This window comes from Anoplopoma fimbria, chromosome 9 (assembly GCF_027596085.1).
Source record: "Anoplopoma fimbria isolate UVic2021 breed Golden Eagle Sablefish chromosome 9, Afim_UVic_2022, whole genome shotgun sequence".
In the NCBI taxonomy this organism is placed as follows: Eukaryota; Metazoa; Chordata; class Actinopteri; order Perciformes; family Anoplopomatidae; genus Anoplopoma; species Anoplopoma fimbria.
Genome location: NC_072457.1, coordinates 7,241,003 through 7,257,583, shown reverse-complemented (window position 1 = coordinate 7,257,583; position 16,581 = coordinate 7,241,003). Strand labels below are relative to the sequence as shown.

The following is a 16,581-nucleotide window of genomic DNA, read 5'->3' as shown; positions in this document are numbered from 1 at the left end:
GCACTCTGTCTGCATCATTGCACTTTTATCAGCATGTCATTGTTGTTTTTTTGTGTTTTATGTTCATATATATATATATTTATGTGTACATAATGGTTAAATGTTTATCCTTTGTTCCTCTTGGATCTCCTTGTATTTTTTCTTTGTATTAGTGAGCGGAAGAAACCGGAGTCAAATTCATTGTATGCTTGTGCATACATGGCCAATAAAGCTGATTCTGATTCTGATTCTGTTGTCAAATAAAAGCAAAAATGACAACAAATGATCTATAAATCTCAGGCGATGATCAGCCACAGACGCCTTCGACCTTCATGTCACCTCTAAAGTCCCTTCCCCTGATGTGTGTCTCTCTCTGATAAGGTTTAACCCGACCCCCGCTGTGTGTTTGTGTGTTTGTACGTAGTTAACAGACAGCGACTACGAGGACGAGCAGCCCAAGCACTCCTTCGTCAACCACTACATGAGCGACCCCACCTACTACAACTCCTGGAAGCGGCAGCCCAAAACCCTTAAACCGGTCGGCGCTCCCTTCGGCTACGAGGAGTGCGCCGCGGCGGAGACGGAGCCGTACTACCAGACCGTGGTCACCCAGCACAGCACGGGCGGCGCGTACACGCCCACGGGGCAGCCAGCGCACACGCACGTCAACCCCAACACCAACCCTCCTCCGGGGTCACGCACCCCCGTGACGGGGTTCTCCTCGTTCGTTTGACTCTAGAGACAAAATCTGCACAAAAATGATACACACACAAACATAAGTACACAAAAATGAAAGGAGGGGGGGCCCCGGTGTGTGTTTGGACTGAAGGAGACAGAGCCGGAGGGGAGAGAGGGGAGGGGAGGACTAGATGAGGAGACGTGGGACGGACTGGTGACGTAGCAGCCCCTCATGCCCCAAAGAACTAAAACTACACTTCTCACTCGCCTTCTCCCCTCGTTCACACAGACCCTCACTGCGCCGACGAGTGTGTGTGTGTGTTGCCCTCCAATTATTTTACGCCTCCGTGTCACTGTGCTTACACACACAGTTCTCGTTTCCACACACACACACACACACACACACACACACACACACACACATTCACAGTGGCGTAAACCACCAGATGTCCATGCCTATTCCAGAGACTCTCCCAACGAGAGCCTCGACTACATGGGTCCGTCTGGGCTCCTGAGGAGAGGAGTCGACGTCACACTGGTGGGACGTGGAGTTTTCTGCACAAACGCCTCGTCTCTGTTTTTCTGTATTTACACTGAAGTGCACAAATCCACACTCATGCACTCCCTGATGCGCCATTCCAGCACCTCCCCACTGGGAGAGGAGGAACTTCAAGGGGCGAGGTGAATCATTAGAAGATGGCACAGAAGGGAGCAGCTTTTGTTGACAGACCGTTTCATGTACACAAAACAGGGAGCTGTCGGCTTTAAAAAAAAAATAAAAAAAACACCACACAGAGAAAGAGAAGAAGAAGAAAAAAAAACAATCGATAATCACGTTTTTTTTTACTTTATAGAGGACGGAGGGCGAGCGTGGGTTTCTTCAGATCTTGAGGCATTCTCAGTGAGAGTGTTGTGTGGTTTCTGAGAGCGCTGTGTGATCTTTGGGGTTCTGGTTTCGGATTATATGAAAACCATGTTTTTTTTACCGTGTACTGCCTGTCGTCAGCGCTCCTCATACCACAGCCTCCCGAGCCATAACGCCTGCAATGAGCCGAACCCCCACACATCTCGTCTTTCTTCTGTTGAAGTTTCATTTTTTACAAGTCTGAGTGTGTTTGAGTGTGACACGTGTGCGTACAAGCATGCCGTGTATAAATGGCCCCGTGCTCAGCTAAGAAGCCTGTTCATCCGTCCCAGTTGTTCACTGCTAAGCAAAGCGTGCCATTGTATGTATGTATGTTTGTGTTTCTAAGATGGATTTTGTACAGGGAAACCCGTTTTACTGGTGTGCTGTTGTACGTAGTTTAAGCCGCGTTTGTGTGGTTCAAAAGCAAATCGAGAAACGGCCCTGCTGCAGCGACAGACGAGAGGGAAAAGAGGTCGTTTAACAGGAATCATAAACTATAAATAAGCTGTGTGAGTGTGGAACAAGACTACAGGATATTTTAGAGAACTGTTCTTGTTCAAACTGAGTGTGATTGAACTTTGAATCATGAGGCCTCCACTATGTGTATCCAGGCCTCCCCTCCAGCAGCCGGGCTGCCACACATCTACTTTGTACCAAGTGCAAACAAAAAAATCATCTGTAAGTTTTTTTTTTGCTCATGTATAATTTAAAAAGACTTCTCCTCCGTCCCAGCCAGCAGCCTCCCTCACTCTGTCACGCTTGTTTTGAGTCCCATTACAGTGTGTGAATAAATGGTCATTGTTTAACAGCGTCTTTGTGGTCTGTTTTAGTTCTGAGGCAGTGAACATGTTTCTGTTGGCGCGTCCTCTACATTACACTTACTGAATTACAGATGTGCCTTAACGTTCTGTAACTGCCTCAGTTACCTTGAACTGAACTGTCTCACTGAACTCTCTTAACCCGCCTGTTAGCTTTGTTTGTGTTTGTTATTTAAGTACAAGGAGCATAGACTGTATTATTAGTAGGATCACAGCTTAATCAGTTGTGTCATTAATTATTATCTATCAGTGTTTTGATGTTCTGCTCAGTGTTTAATCTTTTCCCAGAATAAAGTTGAGCATTCAAAGATACTGTCAGCAGCAGGTAGTTGAATTATTAAACAATTATGTAAGAGATCATTCAGAAGAAGCAAAGTTCATTCACCACAATCACCGGTTCACCGTGCAAGCTGCCAGATGTTATCAAGTGAAGGGTCGGTTCACCCAAATTGTATTAGTCCAGGTTTTGATCCATTGGTCTCTTAGATTTCTGCCTCCACTCCAATACAGTGGAGGTAAATGGAAATGTAGTTTTTGGTTCTCAAAGTCTTCAACAATTAGGTTCAAATATTTGTATGTTTTCCCCAGATTCAGTCAATAATTCACTGTAGTTGATCCTATAGGGCAGGAAAGGTGTGTCAGTGAAACAGAAACACAAGAAAAAAAACACAATGAACAAGAGAAATGTGTGAAAAAAGAGTACCCAAATATTTAAATTATGAATGAACATGTACAATTTAAATATTTAGAATGTAGGTCTTTTTAGAATAGGGAGTATTTTATGAACATGAATGGTATCTCATGAAAAACACACTGTTATTCTCACAGCTGAGTCCGTTACAGCACTTTGAGCAGTTCACGTCCGATGTAGCTTAAATGCTGAATGAAAATTACAAAAAGTAAATATTTTTTTATTTATATATTTTTGTAATAGAATATGACAAACAAATTAAGAGTACGTTAAAAGAAGTCTGTTATAAGAGTTAAACACAACTTGCTGGTCAACTTTTACTGAATTTTACATAAAACAAAGTATTTCAATATTGAACTATTGCTTTAATTCAGTAAAATATCTCTACCACCACAGCAGCCCCTATTAATATGAAGTAATATTACCAGGGGTGGAACGGCACTAAGTATTTACTAGAGTATTGAACTTAAGTAGAATGTTTTATGCCTTTACTCCACAACACTTCAGAGGTAAATATTGAACTTTAAGCACTACTTTGGAGTAACGACAACTTCAGCCACTTCTTACCTTGTAGATTAAGATTTTTGTTTTTCTAACAATGAGCATACAAATATGATGCGTTACTGTACAGCAAAATAAACCACCCAAATGTGGTTAAGGAGTTAAAATGAGCACCACCATGACCAGTTATAACATGTAAGATAAGATAAGATAAAATAATTATATAATAAAATAAAAATATAATAAAAACAACAAGATCAAAAATAAGTATTATAAATAAGCAAATGAGCAATAAAAAAATAGTAAAGAATCCACAGTAACTGAAATATTATATATTCAGACAGAAATGCTGTTTGTATGTCAATGGGTCAATAAAAAATACTAACAGACGTATTTTTACTTTTAATATTTGGAGTACATTTTGCTGTAAATACTAATGTACTTTTACTTGAGTACAACTTTTGACTTTTGGGGTTTATGTATATTGATTGTCCACTGTCATGGGTGGTGCTCTTCCCGGCCACCAGGGGGCGCTGTGGGCGGTGAAACAGCCCCCGGAGAACCGCTGTGGTGTCCGGAAGAAGGACTCAGCATGGCGGATATGTTCTCCACTCCATCCTTTGCGTTTCTCAGTTAGCATAACATCATAACATTAATAACAAATGTAAACCATAACGCTGCAGTGAGCTTTATCTCGACGTGTCTCTGCACACGTCGTGACCTGAGACCTGTTTGGTGAGTTTTCCTCTTCTCCTCCTCCTCCATTAATACTCATCACAACACCTTCTGCATTACGTAGCCTGTGTGCTGTTATCTTTATACACTTTATTTAAAAACGAGCAGTGGCATCTGTTAAGTATTTATGCTCAGTGACATATTAATTAACTAATCACACACACACACACGCACTGACTAATAACACCAATTGTTAACTTTCCAATAGTCTGTCAGGTCCGTGAATGCATCTTGTTTACACTGAGCAGCTGTAGATGATGTGATTTAGACAGTGGTGAGGTATAGACATGTTCCATGACAAGGGAAAGATCTGCATTCAGTAAAAGTACAGAAGTATAAGCAACAAGATGTACTTAAATGGTCAAAAGTAAAAGTACTCATATTACTGAGAGTTGCATTACTGTATCATTATCATTGAGGTATTCATATGTAAGTGGTGCTTTAATGTTGGTCAAGGTGAAGGCCAATTTAAACTGCTTTATATACTTTGATAGTTTAGTCTGCAGGACTGTGTGTAAAATACTTCATGTGAAAAGTAACTACAGTACCAGTCAAAAGTTTGGACACACCTTCTCATTCAACTACTTTGAAGAATCTAAAATATAAAACATATTCTGGTTTGTTGAGCATTTGTTTGTTTACCACATAATTCCATATGTGTTCCTTCATAGTTTGGATGTCTTCAATGTTAATCTACAATGTAGAAAAAATAAATAAAAACCATTGAATGAGAAGGTGTGTCCAAACTTTTGACTGGTACTGACTGTATAATTCTTAAATAAATGTGACGTTAGGTATTATATTTCTCTGTTACGTATAGTGGTGTAGAGGTATACAGTAGCATAACATGGATGGTGCTTATGGTTTTGATTTAAAAAAAAAATAAAATGGCATGCTTGTTTGAGATGGAGGAGCTTCATTTCTTGATAATGAAATCATAATATTAATGATGTCGGTCGTACATGTTCAGTGGATTGAAATGCAGTTTATACTCCAAAAAATGTCCCCCAACAGAAATTGGTTGTGTTTTTGTCATCTGATATAAATATTGGGGAAAGCAGAAACAATAAGTTGATAATCTCTCAGTCAATCAATAATTATTTCACAACTAATTTAATATAAGATTTATCGTTAAGGTTAACTTTTATACAAACATTTAAAAATAAGTTTCAGCCTCTCACCTGAAAGATTTGCTGCAAAAATGTTAAGCTTTTTCCAAATTGTTTACACAAAAGAGGGTCAAGGCTCTGCTGCTTTATTGAGTGAACTCGAGCACAAACTAGGGTTCCTAATATTATGGATTTGCTGGACATCTTTACTTCAAGAGCATCAACTACTTTATTTACATTTTTCTTCAGTCCGTCCATCTTGTACTTCACATGTCGCTTTGCTTTCTGAATAAATCTTTCAAACTAGATTCTTGATAGTTTTTTTTAGTTTTTGGCTGCAGCATATGTGCATGCTGCGGCCGGTAGCTCCCATGAGTTTTGCTACATTTTTTCCTCTTTATTTTTTTTTTTTTCAGTTTTTATCACTAATAGCATATGACAGAATACATCCAATAACATTTGAAGAAGAAGCGTGGAGTTTGGATTAAGTGCAGCGGACTATGAGACGATCAAAGTTGCCCACGGCCGAACAACCAGCCAGACCTGCTGGACCAAACGCCACCAAACTGGCCCAGGAACGAGAGGAAGGATGGAAGCTCAGCTAACCCAGCTAGGACCTGAAGCTACTCCACTACCCAGCATGCTGCTGGCTGTCTGATGTCTGGTCGCAGAAAAATAAGATGGATAAAAGCAGCGAGAGGTCTGTGACTGTTGAGCCCACATCCTCACAGAGGCCTGGATCCATCGTTCATCCCGGATCAAGCTGTACTTGACGAGCAGACAGCAGGAAAGAGAGCAGGACTCTGGTGGTACGAGAGGAGGTGGACTCTGTGTTTACATCATGATGCTTGGTGCTCAAACACAGTCAAAGATGTTTTCTTAACGTTTCATTTTTAATGTTAAATTGTCGGTCGTTTAATCTGCCCAGAGAATTGTTTTTTTTTGCTGCTGTTTACATTCCTTATGATGCAAATTCAAATTGTTTGTCATGTGTTTTGTTCTGTTACTAATGAGCTACAACTGTATTCCGTTGTGCATCCTTGTGTTGTATAATGACAATAAATGATCCTTAAATACTTAAACTTGTATCTCAGTCTCTCGCATTTCACACTGTTTAACATTCAGTAACCCAAATTAAAGAAACCATGGAAGTTAAGGAGGAATTCCCATATTTCAATAGAAGAACGCCATGCTATAATGCGAAAGCCCTGCAGTGAATATCAGTTTGCCGAAGCTTCAAATATTCAGTTTTTATTGAGACAGTCAGAGATATTGATTAAATTCAATGTAGTTACTTTTGAGGCTTTTTTTTTTTTGTATTGTTATTCAAGGGGGAACTGGAAAAGTGTAAAGATCTAATATTTTCTGCAGCTCTGGATAAGCTTTGTGCAGTTTGAGGTGCTGTTGAACTGTAACGCAGTGTTTCTGTTATTTAGCATACCCTCATTGATATATATGGGGTTGGACAAATTAATAGAAACACCTGTCAGTATAACACAATGCAGCTCAACAGCACCACAAACAGCAGCAGCAGCCTCCAAAATCCTCATACAGTTGAATCAGCACCTCTCTAAAACAGTTTGAACAGAAATTGAACATCATAACCTTCATGAATGTGGATTTACGACTGCACCGATGTGTTAGACTGCATTACGTTGAGCTAGGTGTGTCTAATAAACCGAACCTGAAACTGACCATTTGTTTCTTTCACAGGTTTCCTGGACTGACCTGAGCAGGATGAAACATCAGGAGCCTCAACGCAGAACAAAGCGGGTTACATCTTAATTCGTTGACTCTGAGTCAAAGAAGAAATAGAATTGACCTCAGTGGGAGACAGAATCGTACACTAACAATGGGTGAAGTGACTGTGGAGGTAGATTCGGAGGTGACAAAGCAGGACTCCTCCTTGGAGCCTCTGCCAGAGCCTCTGCTCATAATCCTGTCTCCACCTCCACCTTTCCTACCCGTCCCTGGTGAGCCGACGATGGTTTGGCATAAGTGGCTCAAAGCGTTTGCACACTACGTCGAGGCGCTCGGCGAAAACAACCTCGTCGACTCCAGTAGGTGTGTGCTCTTACAGAACTGCCTCGGCCTGGAGGGCCAGCGTATCTTCACAACACTGATCCCCAGTGAAACCACCTACACAGCAGCCATCTCCTCGCTGACGGTTCACTTCTGCTCCGATCACACCTCCCAGATGAGCCGCCTCCAGTTTCATCAGAGGGCTCAGATGCCCGGAGAGACCGTGGATCTTTTTGTGTCCGCGTTAGAAGAGCTGCTGCGGCCTTGCAGCTATGGAGACTCACAAGACGAGCTTGTTCTGGATCAGCTGATTGAGAAAACAAACTGCCCACAACTCAGAGAGAGGCTGCTGTTGGAGAGGGAAACTCTGACCTTGGACAAGGCATTAGTCATTGGGAAAGAGGTTGAATTTGCTTTGAATGGATCCGAACTGTTTGGTTTTCACGAGGTCAGTGTCGACATCGGAGACGATTTAGACCCTCCTGTTCAAATAAAACGCAAAAGAGGGCGGCCTCGGCGCGGGGAGGGAAGGCCGAAAAACAACACCAAACCACGCTGGACTAAAATCCCCAAAAGATCATCGAGATACAAAGACAATTACTATTACAACAACGATAAGCTTTATTATTGTGAAAATGACAACGTGTCTAAGAGTGCTGATGAAGCCTGCGATAAAGCAGGTAATGAAAATAACGAAACGTCGTCGTCATCACAGAGGATGGAGGAGGAAGGCTGTGACAATGCTAGTGAAGATGATGATGATGACGACGAAGAAGATGAAGACTTTTACCCGTCTAAACTAAAAGGCCCCTACTGTCCCATCTGTATCGACAAGCGCTTCAGGGACGCAAACAAGCTCGCCAGACACATGAGGACGCACACGAAGGAGAAACCGTTCCGCTGCCCCGTGTGCGTGATGACCTTCAGCCAGTCCTACCACATGACCCGACACATGAGGAACCAGCACGGGGCGGGACAGTACGTCTGCCCCACGTGTGGGAAGAGTTTGGGGAGCTCAGCAGAGCTGCAGAGTCACAAGAGGACGCATGCGTCACAAGTAGAAAAATCTACCGACGACGATGCGTTTTGTAGTCACGCCATGTCAGAAGGGAAAGACCATTCGACCCAGACAGACGGACAGAGCTCTCAGCAAAGTGACCAAGGGAAAAGCCAAGAAATAATAGAATCACATAACAAGGTTGGTTATGATGATAGCAATGATAGTATTGCTAAGAATGATGCAGACTCTGATAATAGTGATTCTGAAGCTAAAGAAACTAAAGTTACTGTTAAGATGGAAGAGAAGGACACCGATGGAGGTAAATCTCAAGATGGAGACAGTCAGAAAGAGAAAGTTGCGTCTAAGACCAAATCAAAAGGTCATTTCTGTCCCATCTGCGTGGGCAGGCGCTTCAGAGGGCCGAACAAACTCGCCAGACACATGAGGACGCACACTAAGGAGAAACCGTTCGGCTGCCCGGTGTGCTCCATGACCTTCAGCCAGTCCTACCACATGACCCGACACCTGAGGAAGCAGCACGGCCTGGGCCAGTACATCTGCGATAAATGTGGGGAAAGTTTAGGGAGCTGGCTGGAGCTTAAAGCGCACAAGAAGACTCATGCGGTCGAAGGTCTGACGTGTCTCGCATGTGACAAACAGTTCAAGGAGAAGGCCGCGCTTGTGAGTCATCTCAAATTACACAAGAAAGTCCAGACCAGCCCTCGGAGCCTCGTCTGCGGCGATTGCGGCAAAGTATTCGGCCGAATGTATCACCTGAAAAGGCACATAGTGACGCATCGCAAAGCAACAAACGGGGAGGTTTACACGTGCCCCGATTGTCAGAAGAATTTCGCCTTCCCAGAGGACCTCAACAAGCACCTGGAGATCCATGTGAAGGAAAACAATGGCACGTGTCCGAAGTGTAACGAAACCTTCAGTAGTCCAGAAGAGCTGGAGACGCACATGGGGGTTCACGAAAAGTCGTACGCCTGCAACACCTGTGGGAAGAAGTTTAAGGTCGAGTACGCTCTGAAGAAGCATGAGCAAGGCCACCAGGACGAGCAGTACTACTGTTCCTTGTGCCGCAAACGCTTCATCAAGCTGTCCCACTACAAGAGGCACATAATGGTCCACGACAGACGGGAGTCCAGATGTCCACACTGTGACAGCGTCTTCCTGCAGTTAACGGCTTTGAAGTATCACCTGCGGACTCATACGGATGAGAGGCCGTACCAGTGCACCTGTTGTATCGAGACCTTCGAGGAGAAGGAGGAGCTGGAGCAGCACCGCCTCAAACACAGGAAATTCAAGAGGGAGAAGCCGTACTCGTGCACTCGGTGCGATTCGGCGTTCTCATCGCTGATCGAGCTGACGGACCACATGAGCTCGCACGGCGGAGAGCAGCCGATGAACTGCCCCGTCTGCGGCCGGACTTTCCTCAACAAGAACAAGCTGGAGAAGCACCTGAGCATCCACTCGGGGGAGAGACCCCACCTCTGCTCCATCTGCGGCAACGGCTTCCCCTCGGCCGCCAGCCTCAAGCTGCACATACACATCCACACCGGAGAGAAACCCTTCCAGTGTCTGCAGTGCAGCAAGAGCTTCCGGTCGTCCAGCGGGCTGCGGCTGCACAGCAGGCAGCACATGGAGGTGCGGCCCAGCTACGAGTGTCCCGAGTGCGGCAGGACTTACGGCCGCATGACGGAGCTGAAGATGCACCAGCGCTATCACACGGGCGATAAGCCGTACGCATGCACCTGCTGCAACAAACGCTTTATAAGCAAAGACAAGTTGAACGTTCACATGAGGATCCACACAGGAGAGAGGCCGTACTCCTGCCCCCACTGCGGACAGACATTTACACAGACCGGAGACAGAAACAGACACATCAGTAAATACCACTAGATAGGTACTGTAGCAACAGAACGCCTATGAACGTGTTGCATTTGAATGATCGCACCAGTGGTTTTGCATGTTTGTAGGGGTTGGTAGGTAGCAGTGAGAATTAACTCGGACAACAATTATTCACATTATTTGGTCAAGAATAAGAAAGCAAAATAAGCTATATTAGGCAGATTTATGCTGCCATGAACACTAAATTGTCAAATTATAAGGTTGTGCAATTTTTTTTTGTTGGTAAATTTAAGAAAAACATGTTTTTATCTGTTGTAGAATAGAATAAAATCCATAACACTAACAAAAAGTAAGTTTTTCTTTAAATTATCAATCAACCAGTGCTCAATCAATATTAATTATAATAATAATTTCATTAAAAAGTATTTATGTAGCGCATTTCATACAGACTATGTAGCTCAAAGTGCTCTATATTTAAAAATAAATAAAAACCGAAAACCTTCCTTTTACAGAAAGCATGCATTTCTGTCAGATCAACACCTCACTGAGTATAAAGTATCATCAAAGATTAAGCATTACAAGTGTTTCAAGGACTATTTACTACCATTACTTTGCACTTATTTTAAGGAATATTAACATGTATTTCTACAAAAGCCTTTGTTTAGCAAGTCAAAAAAAATTCAATATCTTCATAAATGAAATGGGGGAAAATTGTTGTAAGGTCATTACGCAACACAGGTCACAGCTATTATTCAACAGCTTGTTTTAATGCTTTTTGCAAGAAAGAAAAAACTTGATATAATTACTTTTACATTTGGATCATGTATTGTGCAACCTTCTCAGAGCAGGAAGAATACCGGGCTCAAACATGCAAAACCACTGATTTTTCTGTGCACTACAAGCCTTCACTTTAGTTTTGCCATCCAAACAGTTTGTCGCTGCTGTGCTGTTTTGTGGCAGCTTCATACGTGGACTTTATTCTAGATCACTACATGAGCACTTAATACAAAATGTCTGCATGAGGGTTTAGACCTTGAAGCTCATCCCTCTCACCCGTGTGCCTGACGCGCCCTCTTTATACAGCACTTTCTCATTCAAGCACGTCATCTTACCTACAAACACACAGTAGTGACCAGCGTGGCAATGGTTCTTCGACATCCAGAGCGTTTAACCGTTAGCCCAAATCTGGTGCTACTAACTTGATACAATCATGGTCACTCAAATGACACTAAAAGATGTCAGAGATTGCATTTCAGCAGTTTTGTTGTCCTCCCTGCCACAGTATGTTGTCATGGTATCATGTTTGTTTTGTTTCATTTTTTGAAATATTTTGGTTTAGACATCTCTGTAACCAGGTGCCATAATAATAAAACTATTATTCACCCCGCTAGCACATTTAAGGAGGATTATGAACAGTGTTAAGAACTTTTTCCACCACAAGCACTGACAGTTACGTTCATATTTTGACACTATGGTATGGGTAAGATAAGAGATAAGATAAGATAATCCTTTATTAGTCCTGCAGCGGGGAAATTTACAGCGGCATAGAGGATAGTGCAAACGAGACATAGTAAAAAAAATAAGTATTATAAATAAGCAGTAAAAACAGTAAAGAATATTAAATAAGTTTTGTTTTTTTAAGTAAAAAATCCACAATGACTCAAATATTATATTTACAGACAGAATAACTATTGTATTGCACAGTGTATTTATATTGCACAGATTTTTTGTGTCATGTGGCCTACTGGGAGCAGAGCTGGTTGTGCAGCCTGACAGCAGCAGGAAGGAAGGACCTGCGGTACCTCTCCTTCACACACCGGGGGTGAAGCAGCCGGTGGCTGAAGGAGCTGCACAGAGCTGCCAGGGTGTCCTGCATGGGGTGGGAGGTGTTGTTCATCAGGGATGACAGCTTGGCCATCATCCTCCTGTCTCCCACTACTTCCACCGTATAAAGATAAAGAGGTTTTTTATTGTCATTGTAGTGATACAATGAAATTCCGTTTGGTAGCCCTCAGCCAGCCAGCAGCAGCGAACAACAAACACAATAACAACCATATACAACACAATAACAACAATATACAGATAAAAATACACAAAAGGAATGAAAACTTTACTATGTACAGCAGGTGAGTATTTAAAATTTGTACAAACAGTGCAGTGTAAACATTTGTTTTGGCATATCCAGTGGACACCCCAAGACACAGCTTGCCTTCTTCACAAGTTTATTTAGTCTCTTCCTGTCGGCTGTCGAGATGCTACTGCTCCAGCAGACCACTGCATAAAAAATGGCTGAAGCCACCACAGAGTCAAAGAAGGTCTTCAGGAGTGCTCCCTGCACTCCAAAGGACCTCAGTCTCCTCAGCAGATACAGTCTGCTCTGACCCTTTTTATAAAATAAAATAAGATAATCCTTTATTAGTCCCGCAGCGGGGAAATTTACAGGATTACAGCAGCATAGAGTAAAGTGACAAAGAGACATAGTAAAAAAAAAAAAACAAGATCAAAATAATTATTATAAATAAGCAAATGAGCAATAAAAAACAGTAAAGAATCCACAATGACTGAAATATTATATAAGAGATAATCCTTTATTAGTCCCGCAGCGGGGAAATTTGCAGGCTTACAGCAGCATAGAGTAAAGTGCACACAAGACAAGAGACAGTAGAAGATAAAAGACAAGATAAAAGTAAAAAATGAAAATAAAAAAAACAAGTATTATAAATAAGCAATAAAAAACAGTAGAAAATCAACAATAACTGAAATATTATATTTACAGACAAAAAAAACCCCAACTATTTTATTATACAGACAGAATAACTATTATTGCACAGGTTTATAAGGGTATTCTCTATACCAAGTACTATCACTTTTGCTACTTCAAGCCAAATTTCTCTGATAATACTAATGTGTTTTTGTCAAGTAACAAATCCTACACACCAGGGATTACCAGTGATGTGTCAAATCTGACAAATAAAAGGCATCCAGGCCGCTAGGTGGCGCTACTCACCGTCAGTGTGTCTAACGTTACATGGGACGCTCTGTTTACAAAGAAGAAGAAAGATTCCAGGCTCTGGGAGAGGAAGAAGAGAAGTAGAGTCGTAATAGTAAAGAAATGAGTCGTTTCTTTTAGTATTTAAAGACGTGTTTTGGATAACGCCTTTAAAGCCACGTGATGTTACCAAATAGAGAGTCTTAGCACATCTGGAATTACACGTTTTCATTTGTCTGAAAGGGAACTCTGATGCTAAGCTAACGCTGTGGCTACAAGGGCTGGGTGTCCAGTGTTGTATTATTCTGAGAGATACGTGGACTCTCTGTAAATGGTATCTGGTTGAATATAAAGTGTGACATGATGTTTCAAAATGAACTGGACAGATCACTTCTTGTTTAAAACTAGACTGTTGATGTGACTGACTTTTATTGTGAAAGGTGAACTGGTTAAGCTTTTACTTTGCTGAATCTACAACCCTCCTGATGGCTGCTTTGGGGTTCACTCCTGCTAGTGGGCAGGATCTGTTCAGCATCGAAACAGCCGAACAATGCAGCTCTCAAACAGGCAGTGCACTTGATGGGGAAGAGGTCAGACGGTTCTATGAGAATGTAATCAAAGATGGTAAAGGGAAAGATGGATCGAGGAGAAGTGCAACGAGCAAGACAGATAATGGCAGAGAGCATCAGAGGGACAGAGAGTCCAGTAGAAGAGCGAGGAGGAGAGCCAGGGCTGCAGAGATGCAGCAGGGTCAAACAGGTCATGTGGGTCAAAGTGGGGTTAGTGGTGGAAGTGAACCAAGAAGACAGGCAAGCATCTCAGAAAGGACCATGAAGCTCCTGGGGCTCCGGCTGCTGCGTTGTGCCCATGAAGGGGACATCTCAGGCCTCAAAGACCTGCTCTCAAAAGGGGTCGACATCAACACCCAGGTACAATACTTACAGCTCAATGTGTTTAATTGTTATATCATTTTTTTGTAAGTATTTTATTTGTTTTAAGTCCTGATTGTTTCCCTTCCAGGACACTTACTTCTGGACGGCGGTGATGTGTGCAAGCTGGTCAGGACAACGAGATGCGGTGAGGCTGCTGCTGCAACACGGAGCAGCCTGGGTGGGAGTGGTTGATACACAGGGAAGGGATGCCAAAGACCTGGCGCTGGAAGGTATGCTAATCTTTTTAAAAACTATACATTTCTGTGTTTGTTTTTACTGTGAAGTTGAACTCATTCATATCTGTTTTTTTTCTCCCAGCGGGACACAATGAGGTGTTGGAGGAGTTGGAGAGCTATGGGAGAAGTACACAGAGAGACACACAATCTGATTACAGGTTAGCACAATCTGTTGTTTACAGTTTAACTACATGGACCAAATATAAATTCACTCAAATCGGCAGATTTTTCTCAAAAGCGTACTGCATACAAATTCTACAAAGTATACACTACATACTAATCTTCATAGTTTCAATAGTTGCTATACACAAGCATCAACATACTTAAACATATTATACTAACAATATGTGTGACGTTGGATGTCAAACAAACGGCAACTTTGGAAAGCTACTGTCAATTAAACTTCACAGAGAGACTTCAAAATATTTTCCCTAAGATTTAATACGTATTATTGGTTCTATGCTTTTTTTAAAAAGCTTTGTCACCCAATATTTGTTCAAAACTTTCCAGCTGTTAGCAATTCTTCAATGTCCTTTGTGCATTGCATTGTGGGAGATATGTGCGCCAAGAGCTCACTCGAAAATCTGCCGTATTTTGTACACATACCGTTTGCTTTGAGTATATAAAAATGAATTTGAAAGCTAAATTAGATAAATCTAGTATATATCTTCAAAAGTTATTTTTGTAAAATGTCCCTCTTTCTGTTACTACCCTTCCATTACAGAAGGGAAACTTAAAGAGTGATTTTCAAAATAAAAACAGATTTTTGGGGGGGGAAGATCCACATTTAGTTTGACTAACCTAGCCTAACTTCAGTATAATTGTTTACATAAAACAACCCCCATCACTGACATCAGAAGGGCTTTTAGGAGGGATCTTTTAATGGCTGGTATAAACAGGACAAATGTCTGCACATGTGGGCACCTGACTCCTGTTTTAAGACTGACTGTAAAATAGTGAATCCGTTCCTTTAATGCTTCTCCTCTCACTAACGTTGTCTCTTCTTCTGGTGGTCCTCAGTGCCCCCCAGCAGCAGTGGTGCGATGTGTGTCGTAGTGAGTACAGCAGCAACCTGTCATCACACGAGTCCTCCACTCTCCATCAGTTCAGTCTGCGCCGTGCTCCACCCACCCCCTACTACTGCCTCCCCCCCTCCAGCAACAGCTACAAGATGATGGTTCGCTGTGGCTGGAAACCGGGTTCAGGACTGGGGCCGGAGGGAGAGGGGCCTCACCAGCCAGTGCCGACTGTGCTGAAGAGAGACCAGAAAGGCCTGGGCTTTGGTCACATGAAAAGAGCCAAAGTGACTCACTTCCAACCCAGGGATTGTGACGCAGTGAAACCACCGTCAAAGGTGAAAGAGGGGGGAGTAGGAAAAGGACAGAGGAAAGAAGACAGTAGGAGAAAGGAGCAAAAAGATAAGATCTGGGAACGAGATTTCCGTGCCTCTTTTTATCTTTGACCCATGCTCACAGTGACTTCTCTACAACCCTCTCTAAACATTAAACAGATCTATTACGAAAACAATTTCTATCTGCTTTTTTTGTTTACTTTTAACTGTGCAGGTGTTTTGTAAAGCTGCTGGGAGGTGCTTTCCCATAGAGTAATATGAATACCTTGACTATCTCAAAGCTGATACTGTGTCCATATATGGAATCAGATCGTGCAACGACCAAATGTGATCTAATCTGTGTTATGATTGTGTTTACTCTGTGTGACCTTGATATGGTTTAATGTTCGGCTAAGACTGTTTCAAAAGGTGACAAATGGATTTTATTTGTATTTATTAAAAAAGACATACTCATACCGTGACCCCTGGTCATGGTTCATGATCTATGAAAAAATATATATTTTTTATGTCAAAGAGCCATGTTGATGTGTTTTATTATACAATATAAACGTTACTGAAACATAAAAACCCTCTATGAGTCCGAATAGAAGGAAAAACGGTCAAAAGATATTTAACTTGTGTCTTGTAGTTTCTCTTGAGTGACTGCAGTAATGCTGTTAAATATTTTTTTAAGTCACATGCTTGTGCATATCTGCTATATCAGTGTATCACTCTGCTGTGTTATCGCTTCCTTACTTTTGGCCTAGTACGACGGCCTAGCATGTTCTTGCATCAGTCTA

The 16,581-nt window shown here is 42.2% G+C and overlaps 3 protein-coding genes across 3 annotated transcripts in view; all 3 read left to right on the top strand.

Annotated features, from left to right (window-relative positions):
- Nucleotides 1–752, top strand: part of LOC129095493 (protein sidekick-1-like) — a 233,084-nt gene extending 232,332 nt beyond the window's left edge. The window contains exon 46 of the mRNA XM_054603956.1: nt 404–752. Within this exon, the coding sequence (XP_054459931.1) occupies nt 404–712 (309 nt within the window). The 3' untranslated portion in view covers nt 713–752. The remainder of the gene's footprint in view (nt 1–403) is intronic.
- Nucleotides 753–4,159: 3,407 nt separating this feature from the next.
- Nucleotides 4,160–11,694, top strand: LOC129095839 (zinc finger protein 271-like). Its single transcript, XM_054604419.1, has 2 exons — nt 4,160–4,309; nt 7,132–11,694. Exon 2 carries the CDS (start codon nt 7,271–7,273, stop codon nt 10,343–10,345), a length of 3,075 nt encoding a protein of 1,024 aa, XP_054460394.1. The 5' UTR covers nt 4,160–4,309; nt 7,132–7,270; the 3' UTR covers nt 10,346–11,694.
- Nucleotides 11,695–13,347: 1,653 nt separating this feature from the next.
- Nucleotides 13,348–16,291, top strand: gpank1 (G patch domain and ankyrin repeats 1). Its single transcript, XM_054603834.1, has 4 exons — nt 13,348–14,212; nt 14,304–14,445; nt 14,534–14,609; nt 15,472–16,291. The coding sequence occupies exons 1-4, from the start codon at nt 13,769–13,771 to the stop codon at nt 15,911–15,913; spliced, it is 1,104 nt and encodes a 367-aa protein (XP_054459809.1). The 5' UTR covers nt 13,348–13,768; the 3' UTR covers nt 15,914–16,291.
- The last annotated feature ends 290 nt before the right edge of the window (nt 16,292–16,581 follow it).